Source organism: Sebastes umbrosus, chromosome 4 (genome assembly GCF_015220745.1).
Source record: "Sebastes umbrosus isolate fSebUmb1 chromosome 4, fSebUmb1.pri, whole genome shotgun sequence".
NCBI classification, from domain to species: Eukaryota; Metazoa; Chordata; class Actinopteri; order Perciformes; family Sebastidae; genus Sebastes; species Sebastes umbrosus.
The window spans coordinates 11,446,158-11,466,796 of NC_051272.1; the positions used below are offsets into that span (position 1 = coordinate 11,446,158).

The window sequence follows — 20,639 nt, forward strand, 5'->3', positions numbered from 1 at the left end:
AAAACAGGGACGGACGGCTGCTCTCCTATAAACCAATAACACTGTTGACTCTGTGGTTTTCAGGAAACATGATGCATATATTATATATATATGTATATCTGCATGCTTGGTGACGCAGCTCTTTTATATTCATATTTAAAGAGATGAGAGAAGAAGTGGAATAATTGTTGTTACTACAGTATTTGGCTTGATGCCGTGGGAGGGGGGGGGGCTGGTCTGGTTTACGGTTACAGACGCTGGTTAACTGTTCCCAGATGGCCCGGTGGTGTCCTGGCCTGAGGAGCTCGGCATCAGGACAGACTGACGCTGGTAAAGGGCTTTTCCACTGCACACATATTTACTCCACACTCTGCTCTCACTGTTAACCCTCTGAGACTCTCAGTATCGATCCTGACCAACATTACTGTATCAGAGGCTGTAGCAGTTTTTCATTTTTAGAGCGAGAGTGGATGTCCTGGTATCATATGAAACTAGAAAACCTAATGAATCCATCGGTACCAACAATGTCATACCAGCTTGTCATGAAGGAAGCTAAATAACACTCCAAACTTACGCTAAATTTTGGGGAGGAAAAACTGTCATGGCCATTTTCAAAGGGGTCCCTTGACCTCTGACCTCCAGAAATGTGAATGAAAATGGATTCTATGGGTACCCACGAGTCTCCCCTTTATAGACATGCCCACTTTATGATAATCACATGCAGTTTGGGGCAAGTCAAAGTCAAGTCAGCACACTGACACACTGACAGCTGTTGTTGCCTGTTGGGCTGCAGTTTGCCATGTTATGATTTGAGCATATTTGTTATGCTAAATGCTGTACCTGTGAGGGTTTCTGGACAATATTTGTCATTGTTTTGTGTTGTTCATTGATTTCCAATAATCCAATAATAATATATACATACATTTGCAAAAAGCAGCATATTTGTCCACTCCCATGTTGATAGGAGTATTAAATACTTGACAAATCTCACTTTAAGGTACATTTTGAACAGATAAAAAATGTGTGATTAATCTAATGTGAGTCTCATTTTCTCAGCCTCTGAGGGATGAAGCTCTTCCCATTATAAGCACACAGAACCACTAAATCACTGTTGTGCTCCTGTAGTCGTTGATCTTCTGTCTCTCCCTCCATCACCTCTTTAATGACCAGAGAAAAACACAGACATGTACTTACTGCCACCTAGTGGACAGAACAGCAGAGGACAGAGAGCTGCTGACATGAGGGGGTGTCTGAAACTCATATATTGATGTCTTCTTCACATATTTTAATGCAAAAATATATTCAATAGGTTTGAAATTTGTCATTGTGTCTAATCCAGGTGGATTGAGTTCCATCTGTGCTTTTGATGGGAAACTACAGGCAAAAACATTGTTTTTCATGCCAGGGCCGGCTTAGGGCATAGGCCATATAGGTGGGCGCCTAGGGTGCCACCTTCTGGGGGGTGCTGGTCACCCTCTAAAAAATATATATAAATAATTATTTATTTTTTTAACTACCGGTTGGTACCCTTTCTCATTTTCTGCATTGAGGTAACAAATAAAGAAAGAAAGAAAGAAAGAAAGAAAGAAAGAAAGAAGGAAAGAACGAAACACTTTTAAGCCAACAATATCAGGGACCAATTGTTTATTTATATTTTATTACACAGCTTTGTTGAATACTCGATTCTGATTGGTCAATCACAGCGTTCTATCGTCTGTTATTTCTTTATAACATAATATTACAGATTTTGAGCCATGCATGCCAAATTTAGGGTCATTTTTAATTAAAGCAGTTAGCTGAGAATAGTTGGTCTACATGGGGACACATTTAGCTGGTTTCTCTGTCGGTCCTGTCGGTCCTGTCGGAGTGGCTGCAGCTCGTCGAGCGGTCGCTGCCCTCCACGGCTGCAAACTTCACCTTCCTGTGCGACCTCTGCAGACACAAACACATCCTCTGCTTCAGGGTTCATCCTGAGATAACGAGCAGCTCATCATGGCTGACACACAACAGTCAGGCTGCAGGAGGAGCGCCGTGGTCGGACATCGATTATCACTCAAAGGCTTTTTGTGAATCTGTGGGAGCCACTTCAGCATTCATTCAGTCCAGCAGGCGTCTCTTAGCTCAGATACAGAGAGCCCACACATAACGACATGTTGTGTTAAATTTAACAGTTTTGTTCCTGTAGTGTGTGGAGAGCAACGATTTGGCCAAAACAGCACACCTCACACTAATAGATTCCTTCATCAACAACAAGAGTCCCCACTAAAAAACAGAAATCTCACAAAATCTCTCGCGATCAAACGTGACTTTAGTGCAAACAAACATGGCGGACGACGGGCAGGAAGAATTAGCAACGTTTACTTTGTACTGAAAATTGAGGAAGGATGGATGGATGAAGTCATGGAGACACGTTAAATAAACACTACTCAACAAGTTGCTCCTCCATTTCTGAGCTCCATCTTACTACTACTTTATGCTTCACATTTAGCATTAGCTCATGCATTAGCCGCGGCCGCCATGATGGCGGTGGTTGTCCTTCCTTCATCAGTCAGCTTGGTTCTCTATTGGCTGTCGTTCTTTCCCACGTGACTGCGTCATCGGCTGTCCTCGGGCTTCCCCACACACAACAGGATATCCCATCGTAAATATTGAACATGTTTAATATTTACCATTTGAAATCAGTGCGTCCAGGATGGACTTCAGAGCCAATCAGGGGATATAAAAAACACTCTTAACTTACAGTACCTCACACCACAGGAACATCTGGAAAGATCATCTTTAGAACCATCAAACAATCAGGGCTTTGCTGACCATCATCAGGAGGAATCAGACCTAAAATCTGCTCGATTCTCATGTAATGTGAACCCGGCATTATAAGGACTGTGATAAATACAAATGTAGATCCCACTGTTCTGACTGCATAAAAAAGTAAACTTTTAACTCAGATTTTATGCTGGTGGTGTGTTCTTTATACTATCACAAATTAGTTTTTAAAAATCTTAATACATCACCATATGGTATCTCAATATAGCACAATATATTGAATCGTAACCTCTGTATCATGATACGTTATCGTATCGGCAGATCCTTGCCAACACACAGCTCCAGTTTGGACTCACCTGTTTCTCTGCGAGCCCCGGAGGGTATCGGGAAATGCCGTCCCGCCGACGCTCCGCCCTCTCCCAGTCATCCAACCACAGCTGGCGGCGGTACTCTGACTGGCGAGACGTGATTCGCTGGTAGATGGCCTGATTCTGACGGCCGACCAGTAGAAACTCCTCCCTCCTCTTGTCAGCATTCAGACTGAGGAAGAAACACAGGAGGAAGATGAGGAAGCTTAATGGACGGGTAGAAATGCATACATTTATTTGAAAACCACATAGTTTAAAAGTCAATAAAACTCACTACACATGCATTAACGCTACCCGACGTGTATTTTTATGCTTTAAAGCTTTAAATTATCTTTTTTTCTGGTGAGCTTAGTGGAGCATTTAACAGCTAAAGAGACATATATTTCCCTTAGGAGTTGGTGGAGACCAAAAACAGAGCTAAAAGAAAGAGAATATTGGTCAAAAAGACTGCTGGATGTGGAAATAAGCAACTGTTTGCTAACAAGGTCAACATATCAACTTAAAAAGTGATGATTAACGCCCATAGCACTTTATTTTACTAAGCAGGAGTGATTTTTTTGGTGTTTTGTTGCTGGTTGTCGAGGTGGATTTATAGCAGCTCCCTGAGTCCCAGAATAAAAGGTTTCGGAGAAGCTTTATAGCTCCTGTCAACATTAAAGGTTTTACAGCCCAGTGAGAGGGCAGATAAATACCAGAGACTGTCACCACCATCACACATCCACATCCAGATCAATAATTCAACAGCGTAACAGAGCAGGACTGGTCACATCCATTATTTAAAGGTCCAACAAGGAGCCCTGGCATCATCATAGAAACGTTAAAGACCTCATGGGAGGAGTGAAACTCCATGAAGGTCACCGTGACAGCAGAATACAAACTGAGATGAACAACAGCTGTCAGTCACTGAATAAACTTCAGCTCTGTGGAATATACTGCTAAATATATATATATATATATATATATATATATATATATATAATAAGATGTTATACTCTGGCGTCTTGTGCTGCTGATCACATGTAAATTGCAGTTATATGACGTCATGTTTCATGACATGTCATAACAATACTTACATGACAAGATAAGACAGGAGTTGACATAACATGAGATGACATGTCATAAGAAGATAGGACATCACAAGACAAGACAGGATAAGGTAATGGCAAAATAATAACAGGAAATGACAAAATCATGATATAACAGGATATTAAATGACTGGAAATGGCATGATATAACAAGGCGTGACATTACAGTACATGAGAGGACGTCATAACAAGATAGGACATGATATCACATTATGTCACAAGCTATGACCTGGCATAATGTAGGACATGACAGAACAAGATATTAGATGACATAACAAGACATAACATGCCATTACATTATATCACATCATATAACACGCTATGACATAAAAAGACATGATACGACATGATGTAATATAACAGAACATGACAGAAGAAGGCATTACGTGACATATCAGGACAATACATCACAGGACATGACAGGAAATGGCTGATATAACATGACAGGACATAACATTACATAAGAGGACATAACATGTCGTGTCCTGACCGGATACAGCAGGACATGACAAACCCTAACATAACATGTTCTGTATTTTGTGTCAGCATGTTGTCACCTCCTCAGGTGGTACTGGTTCTGATGGTCCACCAGGCCTTTAGAGCAGACTATGTTGGCCAGTTTGGAGGCCAGGAGGCGGTTGTCTCTGTCGATGATGGACAGACGCTCGTCCTGCAGCTGAATCACAGAGACCAGGAGTTAAACCAGAGACATCTCCCACACTGCTCTGGTTTTAATCGGAACTGATCGACACCGGTCAGTGTCCACTGACCTGTAGTTTTTTGAGTTTGAGCTGGACGTGAGCTGGCGTCCTCGCGCCCTTGTTGTCCACTACTGGCAGGGCGGAGCACACCTGGACAGGTTAACACAGGAAAGCTGCAATGTGGATGCTGTTCTAACTTCAGATACTCAAACTTTAAACTAAATCTACAGATAATATGTACACTCTGTTTTTTGATAAACTCCCAATTTGGAGACACCCAACATTATTATTATATTCAGACTGAAGCGAGGTTTCGCTTGCAATATTTGAATCTTTTGTGTGGTTCATGTTTATTGGACCTCATGTCTGGTTTTATGGTTCTTTTAACTCCTTTTCACTCAGAATGAGAGACAAACAGGATCTTCTGTCAAATAAAAATCCAAGAAAAAGACACAAAATGGGAAATGTTCAGGTGTTAATATGACTTTATCTTCTGTCTTCCATAAAGATGTTTATAATTAATATTAGAACATTAATTTTAGGATCAACTTCACATTAAATGTTAGTTAGATATAATCTGTAATTGACGGGTGCGTAAATAGGAAACTGTTTATTAATAATGTCGCCACAACAACATTATGAAGGGAGAATATGTCAAATACTGTGTTTAGTTTGTGTCGCTGCACCCAAGTGGCCAAAAAAACAATTAATACAACTTTAACTGATTAACTACAACAAGTATACAATGTATTTTCTATTCCTACTATTCTACTACTGTGAATACTTCTTATGTATTATACATTCTTTCAGCCAGTCCTCGACCACTCAGTCCTCCACCAGTCCTCCACCACCCAGTCCTCCACCACTCAGTCCTCCACCACCCAGTCCACCACCAGCCAGTCCTCCACCACCACTCAGTCCACCACCACCCAGTCCTCCACCACCCAGTCCTCGACCACTCAGTCCTCCACCACCCAGTCCACCACCAGCCAGTCCTCCACCACCCAGTCCACCACCGTCCAGTCCTCCACCACCCAGTCCTCCACCACTCAGTCCTCCACCACCCAGTCCTCCACCACCACTCAGTCCACCACCACTCAGTCCACCACCACCCAGTCCTCCACCACCACTCAGTTCACCACCACCGAGTCCTCCACCACCACTCAGTCCACCACCACCCAGTCCCCTATCTTCCCCTGCCTCCTCCTCCTACCTTCCCGCGGTGGCTCTCGTAGTTGTTGTGGTCCCATCGCTGCTGCAGGTAGCGGTTGGTGACGGGCTTTAGCGGCTGGTAGGACCTGTGCATGCTGCAGCTCTGATGATAACCTCACACACTGCGTTCACAGTAGTCTAACCCAACAGGAGGTGTGTGTGTGTGTGTGTGTGTGTGTGTGTGTGTGTCTGTGTGTGTGTTTGTAGGCCTGGGGGGTTGTCACCATGGAGATGTACCCCTCTTTATCTCAGCCAGATAAGTTTCCTATTAATTATTACTGAGCTGAGGAGGCACACACATACAGACACACACACTCTCTCTCACACACACTCACCTGAGGTTAATCTATTTATGGAGCTGTAGATTATATCCTTAAACATCACAACATTCATCTATTGCACTATTTTATTTTTGATATCTAAATATTTGGATCAAAATATTAAAACAAAGTTTACCTAAATGTTTAAACTAAATGCAATCAACGTTTTCACAACACTGGACACTGATTGGCTGACAGCAACTAAACAAGACAATAATTGAAACAAGGAAAACCTGCTAAGTGAAGGTTGGATTAAAGTCTGCAAACTAAACCACGACCAACTGTGATGAGTTCTTTCATTTATTCTTTCTTTCTTTCTTTCTTTCTTTCTTTAATTCATGCTTCCATTTATTCTTTCTCTCTTGCATTTATTATTTCCTTCTTTCTTTAATTCATCCTTTCTTTTATTCATTCTTTTGTTCAAGTTCAAGAAACTTTTGTAAGAGATCAAAAGTCCAAAAGGTCGGAAACAACTGGTTTAATCTTTAACAATTCATTGTATTTTAGAAGTTTATCATGTTTTTTTAATGTAAAATCTTAGTCTGAAAAGTAACAAGTAACTACAGCTGTGAAATAAATGCAAAAAAGTGCAGTAAAATGTACAATATTTCCCTCTGAAATGTAGTGGAGTAGAAGTATAAAGTAGCAAAAAATGTAGAAATAAATACCTCAAAATATTACATAAGTACAGTACTTGAGTAAATGTACTTAGCTACTTTCCACATCACTCCATACTTGTGTCTCTCAGCTGTTGTTGTTGTCTCTTGGCTTCTGTGTTCAGTCTCTTTGCCTAAATATGATGTAAACTCAAACTGGCTGCAGTTTCTATTCTGACTTCATCCTGTTAAAGTTGTTTTCTTGTGTTTACATGGCAGCAGGTCAGAGCAGGAATAAACAGCCGTGTCAGGTCGTCTGCTGCAGAATAATCGAGCTGCACGAGAGATTAAACACAACCGGAGCTGAACGAAGACATTCCTCGTCCACACAGTCTCCCCACGGAGGCTGCAGCCCAGAGACGGAAATAATGACGACGGACCAACAACTCTGTGCTTTTATTGAGCCGTCAGCTCCAGTTAAACTGGAGGAGAGGAGTGTGCGGCGAGCCAGGCCTCTCGCTCTGGAGAGGGTTGTGTTTCTTGGCAGGTGTAGCTGGTGTGAAACCAAAACCTCAGTCATCTATTTCACAGTTAGTTGTAGCCTCAGTGATGCCTCTTCAGTCCAATCTCCCATCCAAGATTGTTCAGGCAGGACGGCCAGGTTTGCAGTGAAATATTTGTAAGAAGTGGAAGAAAACTGAGATGTTTCACAATTAAAGTGCCTCCTAGAGTGTGGAATGAGCTCGTTGTTGCCTCTTGTGGCCGTTGGGTTAAAAACAGCTACTATAGCTGCAGTTCTCACCAGGGGGCAACCTCTGGGTCTGAAAAGTGAAGCCAATGCTGAAGTGCCTTAAACCTGCATTCTCTCTAATAGCCAGCAGGGGGCGACTCCTCTGGTTGCTTAAAGAAGTCTGATTCTATAGAAGTCTATGAGAAAATGAGCCTACTTCTCACTTGATTTATTACCTCAGTAAACATTGTAAACATGAGTTTATGGTCTCAATCGCTAGTTTCAAGTCTTCTTCAATACAGCATGATGTTCATTTGGTAAATTATGGTCCCATTTAGAGTCAAATAAACCATAAAGCAGGGGATGCTTTAGGGCGGGGCTACCTTGTGATTGGCAGGTTGCTACCACGGTTTTGTACAGTCTGGGAAAAGTCTGTATTTTCGTCTTACAACTGTAACCCTTTCACAGTGTGTTTTCAGTTCATCAGAGTTAATTATAACCTTTTTGGTCGCCTAAAAAAAAGCCTTATTCAGCGTTCAGTTGTACTTAGCTCCAACCAAGATGGCGACGGCCAAAGACCCAGATGGCGACGGCCAAAGACGAAGCTGGCGACGGCCAAAGACCAAGATAGTGACTCCCAAAAACCAAGATGGCGATGTTCAAAAACCAAAATGGCGACGGCCAAATACAAAGATGTCGACGTCCAAAAACCAAGATGGTGATGTTCAAAAACCAAAATGGCGACGGTCAAATACAAAGATGGCGACGGCCAAATACAAAGATAGCGACGGCCAAAAACCAAGATGGTGACAGCCAAAAGCCAAGATAGCTCCCTCATTGTCCCGTTGGTTTGTGTCACACAGGAGAATATAACCAACCTGCTGTATGTTTACAGAAGTTTTTGTGTTTTCTTGTAGCCGCCTGTTGTTGGCTGCTTGATTTAATCAAGGTAAACTCAGTGGATCATTATGTATAATGGCTTTGCCCTTTGGCACGACACTTTTTAAATTAAAGGCTGAAGATGAAACACACACACACACACACACACATCTGTCCTGCTGCCTTCAGATGACTTCAGGGATTTAATAAACTGAAGGGTTTTTATACGGCTGAGAAAGAAGCTGTGGATAAAAGAAATCAATCTTTAGTTCGGTGCTGACTGCCTGAGTATATTTATCTCACTGCCTCTTTATATATATATATATATGTTCTTAAGATGCCTTTGTACAAAGTATTTCCTTTTATTTATTGTATATAACTTACTCTTTTAAAGGAGCTTCCCAGCAAAAAGTATTTCGCACTATTGTACTTGTATAACCGGTGTGAAAATAAACATCTTGAATCTTGAATCTTGAGTGACGAACATAAGTGTTAAAATTGTAATTTGATGCTGATCTAGTTGCATCTTCAGTGTTTCATTATGTTATTATTTCATTAATTGTTTGTATTAGTCGGCAATGGTCTGTAGCAGCTACAAGTTTCCATCAAGTATTTAGTTTGCACTTGTTGATGAATCACCAAACAGACCTGTGATCAATGAGAGACAGTTTTCACCAAAACACCACCTCAGCTTCCAACCCGTTCTCACTCCCAACTCGTCAAATATGGCCGTATATGACGAATCTAATAATAATACAATTTAAGGTTAAGTTTAAAACTGCATATAAGAAGTGGACATAGTCACAGTGACGTCACCCATTGGTTTGTGGACTATGGTGTTGAAGCCCCAAGTTTAGCATTTTGTCTGTCCCCATCTTGGTTTTTGGCCGTTGCCATCTTGGCTTTTGGCCGTCGCCATCTTGGTTTTTTGGCCATCGCCATCTTGGTTTTTGTCCGTCACCATCTTGGCTTTTGTCCGTCACCATCTTGGTAACTTTGATGAACTGAAAACACACTGTGAAAGGGTTAAAGTTCCAAGACGAACACACGGACAACTCCCAGACCGGACAACGCCGTGGTAGCAACCTGTCAATCACAAGGTAACCCGCCCTAAAGCATCCCTTGCTTTATGTTCTATTTGACTCTATATGGGACCATAATTTACTAAATGAACATCATGCGATTGAGACCATAAACTCATGTTTACAATGTTTACTGAGGTAATAAATCAACTGAGATGTTGGCTCATTTTCTCATAGACTTCTATACAATCTGTCTTCTTTTAGCAACCAGAGGAGTCGCCCCCTGCTGGCAATTAGAAAGAATGCAGGTTTAAGGCACTTCAGCATTGGCTTCACTTCTCAGACCTGGAGGTTGCCCACTGCTCTTGAGATTCGTCCATTTCTGAACTGTTTTTCATGTAATAATAAAAAATGTTTCTGTGATGCTCATCCAATAAACAGAGCTGAAATGTTCTCCATCATTTAAACCTGGTTGTCTGAGTGTTGCTTGCTCACGTGTTTAATTGTAACGCAGGTGATCCAGGATCTAAATTATAATGCTGCTCTGAGTGGAAGCCTCTCTGAATAGGAGTCGGTTAGAAATGACTAGAATATAAAACCCACTAATGTTTATTCTCCTCTGAATACAGATGGAACCGGACGCCAGAGGCAGATTTCAAAGAATAGTTCAATATGCTGTTCAACACTGCATCGAGGACACCATGTCCTCTGATTTCAGCTCTGTGTGTGCGTGTGTGTGTGTGTGTGTGTGTGTGTGTGTGTGTGTGCAGGATTAATTGAGCATGTTTTGCCACTGAGTGGGTGTGTGTTCTCTTCTCTTGCTGTGATGAAACGCCGTGGGGAATTCATTTATTTTGAAGTCTGCTTATTATGCTCTACAGTGGAGAGAGACAGGACGGACAAGAGACATTCAGGGGGAGTGGAGGAGAGAGAGAGAGAGAGAGAGAGAGAGAGAGAGACAGAGAGAGAGAGAGAGAGACAGTGTTGCCTCAATGCTCAGAGTGGGAAATGAAGAGTTTATTTAATGGGGGAAAAAGGGACTGGAGCACAATGATTGACTTGCAGCCTTTAATTGTGCAAACGTTTCAACACTAATGTGTCTTCATCAGAGAAAAGAGGACAAACTCACAGTGCTGGAGGGAGTATTCAGATCCTTTACTGCAGTAAAAGTACTGATACCACACTGTAAAAATACTCTGTTACATAAAAAGCTTTAAATGTAAGAATGACACCTGTGGCCGTTAAGTCAACAACAGTCAGCATCCTGTTACTCACGCTTGTGCTCGCACTACGTAGACGCGAGCGAGCATCGGTCAAAACAGTGAGGCGACACACACGAGACTGAATGTGATTGACAGCTAAAACCTGTCACACATTATACCTGTTAAAGGCCAGCATGTTATTGTAACTGTGAGCGTGTTAGCATGCTGATATTAGCATTTAGCTCAAAGTACAGTGTGACCATAGACTCTTAGTCAGACCCAGTTGACCCCTGAACCACTTCAGTAGGTGGCCCATGGATGTATTGTAAGAACTGGATACCGGATTCCAAGATGGCACCCATTCATCCCAATATAAGTTGCTCACAGTAATTTTGATACCCAAAACCAAACGAAGGTCCCTCCATGAATCGAAGGCCCAGCTGATGTTGATCCTAGTTCCCCCCCCCCCAGTGATTTGAATTGGATTGAATTGAATTGATTTGAATGTAGAAAATGAGTAGGGGCGCCCATCGGCATTTTTTAAAAAACATTATTATTATTTTTTTAGAGGGCGACCAGCGCCCCCCAAGAAAGTGGCGTCCTAGGCAACCGCCTATATGCCCTATGCCTTAAAGGTCCCATATCGTGCTAATTTCCAGGTTCATACTTGTATTTTGTGTTTCTACTAGAACATGTTTACATGCTGTAATGTTAAAAAAAAACTTTATTTTCCTCATACTGTCTGCCTGAATATACCTGTATTTACCATCTGTCTGAAACGCTCTGTTTTAGTGCATTTCAACAGAATTGCAACGGAATTGCAACAGAATATCGTTGCCTGGCAACAGTTTGGGTCCATGTTTACTTCCTGTCAGCTGATGTCATTAACATACACTGCAACCAGGAATAAACTGGGACACATTTAGAATTTTTACGTTTAAAACCGTGTAATGGTCTAGATATTGTATATTTGTGACATCACAAATGGACAGAAATCGGCTTGTTTCAAACGCACAATTTCTGCATACGGGCTGTGTGTATTTCTCTGTATATTGAGCGCTTCGATACTTCACAGTATTTATCAAGCACTTAAACCTGCTTTATAATATAAAAGACATGAAAATCTTACATTTTACAATATGGGACCTTTAAACCGGCCCCGGGTGGTGTGAATCCAGTCCAAAAGTCCACTGAATCCAGGTCCAGTCGGTGGCTGCAATCCAGCCAAACCCAGTCCAGGTCCAGTGACTCCATTGATCCAGTGTTCCTGGGTTTGGTTGCATGCATTGTACCTTAACAGCCATTTAGCCCCACAGTGCTGTTTGTCTGTCTGTTGCTTGTCTGTTGACTTGACGTGGGGGGGGGGGTAACGTTGACTCTGGGAACTCTGGGAATATCACATCCACTCATGGAATATCTGGGATTAGTCTTGTTTTCATCCAGGCCCGAGAAGTGACTCCAAAATGTCGGTGTTTCCCGCTCTGCTTTCCCCGTTTTCTCTCCGGGATGTGACCGTGTGATGGCTGCGGTCCAGTGAACTGGGAGCACGTTGACTGGTTCTCTCTCTGACGGCTCAATCCACCAGTTTGTGGGAGCTGGTTCTAACTGTTTCTTACTGGGATTACCGGGACTTTATGGAGTGCACATGAACGGTGGTCGGATAGGGATTATAAACGTGGTAAGTGCACGCTGTTGAAGTTGTCTCTGTTGGTGTGATTTTGGATGCAAACGCGGGATAGATAGCCTGGTAGCTATCTATCCCGGTGGGTTAGCTGCTTAGCTCAGCAGGGCTAGCTGCTGTCTTTGTCTGGAGAGACCGGGGAGCTAAGGGGCATGCGTCCATCATCGGACACGTCAAGATTTTCAAGATTCACTTTATGGTCATTTCACTGAGTATTTTGCATACACAGAAGAAGGAAATACAATATTGTTTCTCTCCCAGCAGCTCCCAGTGTCAGTGCATTAAGGATAGAATAAATAAGTATTAAAATTAACAATACCTAAAAAATGACAATAAAATAATAAAATAAGTAAAGGCACAATTTCACACAATTTGCAGTCGTGTTTAGCAGCAGAGAAAAGGTGCATTTATGTCCATAGTGAAGTGCTGTTTTGCATTACTAGTCCCCATCTGACCCAGCTTGTTCCCTTTTACCTGAACCACTACCTCCACACTCCTGAACCACTACAATACCTGAACCACTACAATACCTGAACCACTACAATACCTGAACCACTACAATACCTGAACCACTACAATACCTGAACCACTACAATACTTGAACCACTACCTCCACACACCTGAACCACTACCATAGCTGAACCACTACCATACCTGAACCACTACCTCCACACTCCTGAACCACTACCATACCTGAACCACTACCATACCTGAACCACTACCTCCACACTCCTGAACCACTGCCATACTTGAACCACTACCTCCACACTCCTGAACCACCACCATACCTGAACCACTACCATACCTGAACCACCACAATACCTGAACCACTACCATACCTGAACCACTACCATACCTGAACCACTACCTCCACACTCCTGAACCACTACCATACCTGAACCACCACAATACCTGAACCACCACAATACCTGAACCACCACCATACCTGAACCACTACCATACCTGAACCACCACAATACCTGAACCACTGCCATACTTGAACCACTACCTCCACACTCCTGAACCACCACAATACCTGAACCACCACCATACCTGAACCACTACCATACCTGAACCACCACAATACCTGAACCACTACCATACCTGAACCACTACCTCCACACTCCTGAACCACCACCATACCTGAACCACTACCATACCTGAACCACTGCCATACTTGAACCACTACCTCCACACTCCTGAACCACCACCATACCTGAACCACTACCATACCTGAACCACTACCCCCATACTCCTGAACCACTACCATACCTGAACCACTACCTCCACACTCCTGAACCACCACCATACCTGAACCACTACCATACCTGAACCACTACCCCCACACTCCTGAGCCACTACCATACCTGAACCACTACCATACCTGAACCACTACCTCCACACTCACATCAAACACAGTAACAGCAGCCTTTCCCTGTTTTGTGTAACAGTTATTCACACTTATCAGTAGCTAGGTTACAATGATATCTGTTTAACTGGGATGTTTAGCATGTTTTCAAGCTATTTTAGCATTTTAGAAACACTTGATTGCCAATTTTACTAAATCTATAACCTCCCTTTGACTATTTTGATTGCTTGCTGTGCAGCGAAACTGGATTAAAATGATGATTTAAAAGGGGTTAAGTGGGGGGGAAAATGGTAAACGCTTGTCCGATAATGGATCTATGTGTTTGACAGCGGAGACTTGAAAGCGCCGCATCGGTTAATTTGTGCATCACACGACAGATAGGACAGTTAGGTCAACAGCTGTATAAACCATCTGTATAATGTTAAGTAGGGGGGTATATATGGTTTGTCAGCTGTCAATGCAGGTGTTGTTCTTGTAAAAATGGTCGGTTAATCGCAAAGTTACACGGAAAAACACTAAAAAATCTCACCCATCCCAGCTCTAAGCAGCTCCGCGTCCGATAATGGATCTCGTTAGCCTGGTAGCGGGCCACAGTGGGCCTCGGGACTAGCTGCACAAGTTGTGCCAAAAATACCTTCATATTATTCGATGTTGCACTCTTAAGTGGATGTTATCGTGTCTGTTTGAGACTAATGTTATTGCAGTGTGTTGCTGTAAGACGTTATTAGCGTGCGTGTTAGCTTTGTAAGGGCAGTGAGATCCAGGGCCGAGCAGTCAGCCACCGCTAGCTATGCTAAGCTAAGCTAACGGTAGCTAGGTTAGCTGCTAGCTCCGTGGGACTGCTGTGTTTGCAGCAATCTTCTGTTTCTTTACGTGTGTAATTAGCCGCCATAACCTCTCACAGATTATTAACATTCAATTAGTGTCTGTGTTTCTTGTCCCCCACCATCTAAAACAGACAAGCACTGAGCAGGAACGTGGCTAACCTAAATGCAGGCTAACTACATGATATAAATATCCTCTGAACAGGGTTACCAGGTTCAACTTTATTTGTATCTTACAACACAATTGACTTGAAAGTTATGATTTTGTTGCTGTTATTAAAACATGCTAATTATAATATGACATATAGGCTCATTTTAGCACGATTGCATAACACAAGCTAGTGTTGAAGGCCTGTTACATTAGTTACTAGGAAGAAAAAGACTACTTAGTTCATCACTAAATCTCAGACTTTTTGGGGCCAGGGACCCCTTACAGGGGAGAATCTTCCAAGGACCCCCTCCTAAACGTAACACTGATAAAGCATAATGCTTACTACCATTTGTACTATTCAATACTAGGTCTGGGACAATACCTCCAGATTCGTTTCGACCACAATACTTTGGTGCCGATTTGATATGCATTGCGATTTTTAAGTATTGCGATTCTACAAGTATTACGATTCGTTATTGCCATTTTTGTTAACTTTTTTTTAACTTACTTACTTTGGAAAATCTCTAAATTAATCTAGTAAAACATTTTGATTTTCCGCATGTATGTAGTCACAGATGTCCTGAAGTCAAATATATCAGTCATTGTCAGGGATTATTTATAAAACATTTCCAGCAATTTGATTCAAATTGCATTTGGACTCAACTTCACAGCATTGTTAGTCGACATTTCAAGTAATTGATCTTAAAAGATTTCAGAAAATGAACAGTAACGAGACTGGCATAGCCCTAATAAATCCAGATATTTAAATTTACAAGTCTCAAGATGACTTTCAGTAAGTGCTTCAACTTATTGCTGTGTGTCACAATCATATCAGAGTTTCTATTGGCCCAAAGCTAACGTGGGTGGGAGTAATGGACACAATATGCTTGTTTTATTCGCGCAAATGGTCCCCATCTGTAGATATGCACTTTTTATTGATACAGCACAATTTTATAATTTATATCTAATTGCTTCGTGGACCCCCTGACAGAGTTCCAAGGACCCCACTTTGAGAATCACTGTTTTAAATGCCTTAAAGTTACTCTGACAGGGTGTTGTGATTTTCATTTAACCTACCTAAAGTAATTCATCCACCTTTTTAAGTGCTGCATTGTGTGTTAATTCCATTAACAGGAAACCAATTTAACTGTGAAGCAACATTAGGGATTATATCTGAGAATAGGCGGCATGTTTATCCTTCTAGTAAATGTGTTGACACATACCGGATATCAGTTAATGTTGTGGGAGGTGTAGATATTCTGTAGGTGTCTGACTTGTTCTGTTGAACCATATGATTCAATCTGTTCATCCAGTATCATAATTACTATATGATGACTTCTTGTGTGCGTCAGTGAGTGTATGCGTCAGTGAGTTTGTGGCTTTGAGAGTCAAAGTAGTTTTACATAATGATGAACACACTCTGGATCAGTTTCTTCCCATCGGCCATCACTCTGATGAACACTTGAAATCAGTCATAGACTAAAACATTCACTCACTTCCATTATGATTATATTTTTACAGTTAAAATGTACACCGTATTTAACATGTACATTATATCATCATGCACTGCCACTGTTCATATAAATCCTACATGCTGTATACTGTAGCCTACATATTCACCCGTTAAATATTTATTTCTTTGCACTATTTATATTGTTTACAACTTACAGAAACACTTGACTTGTATATAGATTAGGGCTGTCAATCGACTAAAATATTGAATCGCATGATTGTCCATAGTTAATCGTGATTAATCACACATTCTTTATGTGTTCAAAATGTACCTTAAAGGGAGATTTGTCAAGTATTTAATACTCTTATCAACATGGGAGTTGGCAAATATGCTTGCTTTATACAAATGTATGTATATATTTCTTATTGGAAATCAATTAACAACACAAAACAATGACAAATATTGTCCAGAAACCCTCACAGGTACTGCAATTGATCATAAAAAATATGCTCAAATCATAACATGGCAAACTGCAGCCCAACAGGCAACAACAGCTGTCAGTGTGTCAGTGTGCTGACTTGACTATGACTTGCCCCAAACTGCATGTGATTATCATAAAGTGGGCATGTCTGTAAAGGGGAGACTCGTGGGTACCCATATAACCCATTTTCATTCACATATCTTGAGGTCAGAGGTCAAGGGACCCCTTTGAAAATGGCCATGCTAGTTTTTCCTCACGAAAATTGAGCGTAACTTTGGAGCATTATTTAACCTCCTTCATGACAGCTAGTATGACATGGTTGGTACCAATGGATTCTTTAGGATTTTTAGTTTCATATGATACCAGTATCTTCACTCTAGCTTTAAAAACCTAAAAATCGGAAGTTGCATTAAAGAAATTTGTGTATTTAAAATGAATTTGCTTTAACACATTATTATCGCCTCAACTTTGACAGACCTAATATAGACATTATATTTATGTTGTTGTATATACACCTATTTTCGCACTTACTTGTGTACATAATAGTTGTGTCTATTCCCTTTATTTTATTTGTCCAGATTTGTGGTTCTTGTTTCTTCTGAACATGAACTTGGACATCTGACGCACTAAAGCCCAGTACCATTGGTCTTTTTCGTTGATATAATATACTCTTTGTCAGTAATAATTGTGGTGAACAGAACTTGGAGAATAACACCATTACTGGTGGCGGCCGATGAAAGGAAGTGAAGTATTATAAAGCTGTTTCTCCTGCACCAAGTACTGAAAAATGTAAACAAAGGTGGTGAACCACAAAGAAAAGGTTGTCTGAGGTTTGTCATGTGACTGTTTTAAACCAATCACAGTGGGGTGTGTGCACAGAACATTTGACTGTGTCAATCAGCAAACATATCTGGCATCAGAGTCAAATGCCTGTAAGTCTGGGTGTGACTTCTGAAACATGCTTCAGTGACTACGTTTACATGCACCAAATATACATTTTTTTTGTCCTTATTCTGAAAAAGACAATATTCTTACTAAGCTGTTTACATGGCTAATGAAAATGAATATTCCTCTAATACTCCAGTTTACATTAGGGCTGTTCCGAATACCATTTTGTGGGCTTTGAAGCTTCGTTGAGAAATATTTGAAGGCATGCATCTCTGCAAACTATTGGCTAGTTGGTTTGGGTCCAACGCACAGAGCTGGACGTAAACAGACAAGAGGTTGTGTGTCACAAACTGATGTAAAAACCCTGAATGAGACACATATTGTGATTTTGCTGTGTACATGTCCAAAGAATGCTCCTAAAACCTGAATAATATCAGCGGATCACACGTCTTAATCTGAAAATGCTCCATTCAGAATAAGGCCTAATCCAGAATAACCAAACAGAATATGCTGTTTACATGACCCAAATCAAATTCAGAATACTGTCATATTCTAAATAATAGTGGAATATAAGTGTGCATGTAAACGTAGTCACTGTTTCTGAGTTATCTAACGTTATCCAGTTACATCAGACTTTCCCACTTGGTCTTGTGTTTGGACTGTTAGGGAGGGAGTGAGAATATTAGAATATAAAAAGGAAACTCCAGATTCTCATTCCTGGAGGATATGAGCTTCATCCTTGTATTCTGATCATGTTATGGCTGTAAAAGTTCATACCTGAAGATGCTGGTTCCTGGATAAGATCACACATGTCTTCCATAGACAGGCACATCCTGTCATGCTAATGCTTTGTTTATACTCGCGTGCAACACCTCCGTAGATGGCGCGCCCGCTACGAGCATGCACAGAGACGTTTATGCGCAGCGCGTTGTTTGTTGCAGTATGCTCCGAAACACCAGCAGGCGTAAAAACAAAATAGTCTGTTGAATATAGGGGTGTAAGAAAATATCGATACACATGAGTATTTCAATATTATGTTGTGTGATACTGTATTGTTTCTCCAAAACACTGTATAGATTTTTTTTATTAACCTCTTAAAAGTCTGTCAATCTGCCATCGGGCCCGACCGTTATCCAATCTTCCGGAGGTTGTAGTGGCTCATTTTCGAAACTAGAGAAGTTACTGGCATCATATGAAACTAGAAAACCTAATGAATCCTTTTGGTACCAACCATGTCACACTAGCTTGTCAGGAAGGAGGATAAATAACACTCCAAATTTACACCAAAATTTGGTGAGGAAAAACTGGCATGGCCATTTTCAAAAGGGTCCCTTGACCTCTGAGCTCCAGATGTGTGAATGAAAATGGGTTCTATGGGTACCCACGAGTCTCCCTTTTACAGGCATGCCCACTTTATGATAATCACATGCAGTTTGGGGCCAAACAAGTTTTTTTGCATGCAGTGTACATTTGTTGTTTTTTCCTATTCCAAAAGGTGTATTTCTTGTGTTCTTTATACAATTACCTTTTTCCTAAAATTTAATTTTAAAAAATTGCAATATATCGCCTTGCTTACAGTATTGCAGTATATCACAATATATTGAACCGTTACCCCAGTATCATGATACGTATCGTATCTCCAGATTCTTGCCAATAAGTCACCAAATGTTACCGGAAGAACGTTACGTAAATGAAACTATGTAGAAAAGAGAAGCGTTCTCTGCTTTATTCTTTGGGAAGTCTGCTACCTGAAGCCTGATTTGTGTGTGTGTGTATATATATATATATATATTCCATATTCCATGAGACCATTTTTTTAGGTTTTACAAAACAATCTCTCATATTCTTCCGCAGCCTGCAGCATAAACCCTCTTTCTCCAGTGTGTTTCCTGTTTCTCTCCAAGTATTTAATGTCATGTGACTATCCCTGTGGTCATGTAACTGTCCCTGTGGTCTCTCAATGAACAGTTGTAGAGATGTCTGTACAGGCCAACCTGCTCGGCCAGTCTTCCCTCGTAGGCGTCCATGTCGAAAAGAAAAGCGTAACGCGTGCAGTCAGCGCATAGTTACAAAAATTCTGAGGTGCGCCACGACAAGTTGCGGAACTTTCCCACGCGACGCGAAAGCCGCGATGACGTATTTTTTTGCGCCGGCTTCACTACGTCGACAATAAACTTAACTGTCCCTCAGTCTGTTGTGTGGTCCGGTTCCAGCATCCATAAACACTAGTTTGGATAAAATAACAGCCAGTGCAGGAGTGATTCATCAGCCATGGATTTAAAGCAGAAATTTATGTCGTGCTGTTTCATTAAAGAGACTATTTGGCTTATAACTACAGAGACAAGCGTTCATTCAGTTTTTTAAAATTCTCCATTTACATGATGTCCCTAATCTGATATTCAGTGCAAACATTCAAGTCAAAGGCACGCCCTTTACAACTGCACATGAATACTGAAGGAGCAAATAATCATGTGATGTAGTTTATTCTTGATGATGTAATACTGGCACTCTGGCACACATATTATGATGTGTAATGTTGCATCACTGAGGCAGAAGTGTTTCCTTCTTTTCCTGCTGTTATTTGAACTTTGATTTCAGGCATTTCAGCTTTTTGCCAGTTTGTGGTTGAAATGTGGTGGTGTGGTTGACATTGAAAAAACGTGTTTGTGTACTTTGGTCAAAAGTGTTTTATTTCAGTTTTCTATGAAGCTCATCCTAATGCAGTAAATACATTCAACTAGCGCAACCAGAGAATAATCGCACATTTTTTATTTGTTCAAAATGTATCTTAAAAGGAGATTTGTCAAGTATTAAATTCTCTTATCAACATGGGAGTGAACAAATATGCGGCTTTATGCAAATTGTTTGTACATTTGTTGGACTTTGTTTCGGACATTTTTTCCAAATTTCTTACATTTTTTGGACTTTTTTCAGA

General features: G+C 41.1%; 2 protein-coding genes across 2 annotated transcripts in view; one reads left to right on the forward strand and one right to left on the reverse strand.

Moving 5' to 3' along the window:
* Nucleotides 1-1,619: 1,619 nt before the first annotated feature.
* si:ch211-284k5.2 (uncharacterized protein CFAP97D1) lies at nt 1,620-6,288 on the reverse strand. Its single transcript, XM_037766434.1, has 5 exons — nt 6,110-6,288; nt 4,966-5,046; nt 4,753-4,871; nt 3,099-3,282; nt 1,620-1,911 (listed from the first exon to the last, which is right to left on the reverse strand). The coding sequence occupies exons 1-5, from the start codon at nt 6,200-6,202 to the stop codon at nt 1,807-1,809; spliced, it is 582 nt and encodes a 193-aa protein (XP_037622362.1). The 5' UTR covers nt 6,203-6,288; the 3' UTR covers nt 1,620-1,806.
* A 5,854-nt stretch (nt 6,289-12,142) lies between these two features.
* LOC119486278 (zinc finger protein 609-like) overlaps nt 12,143-20,639 on the forward strand; it is a 46,284-nt gene continuing 37,787 nt past the window's right edge. The window contains 1 exon segment of the mRNA XM_037766286.1: nt 12,143-12,535. The gene's annotated coding sequence lies outside the window, so the exon portion shown is untranslated.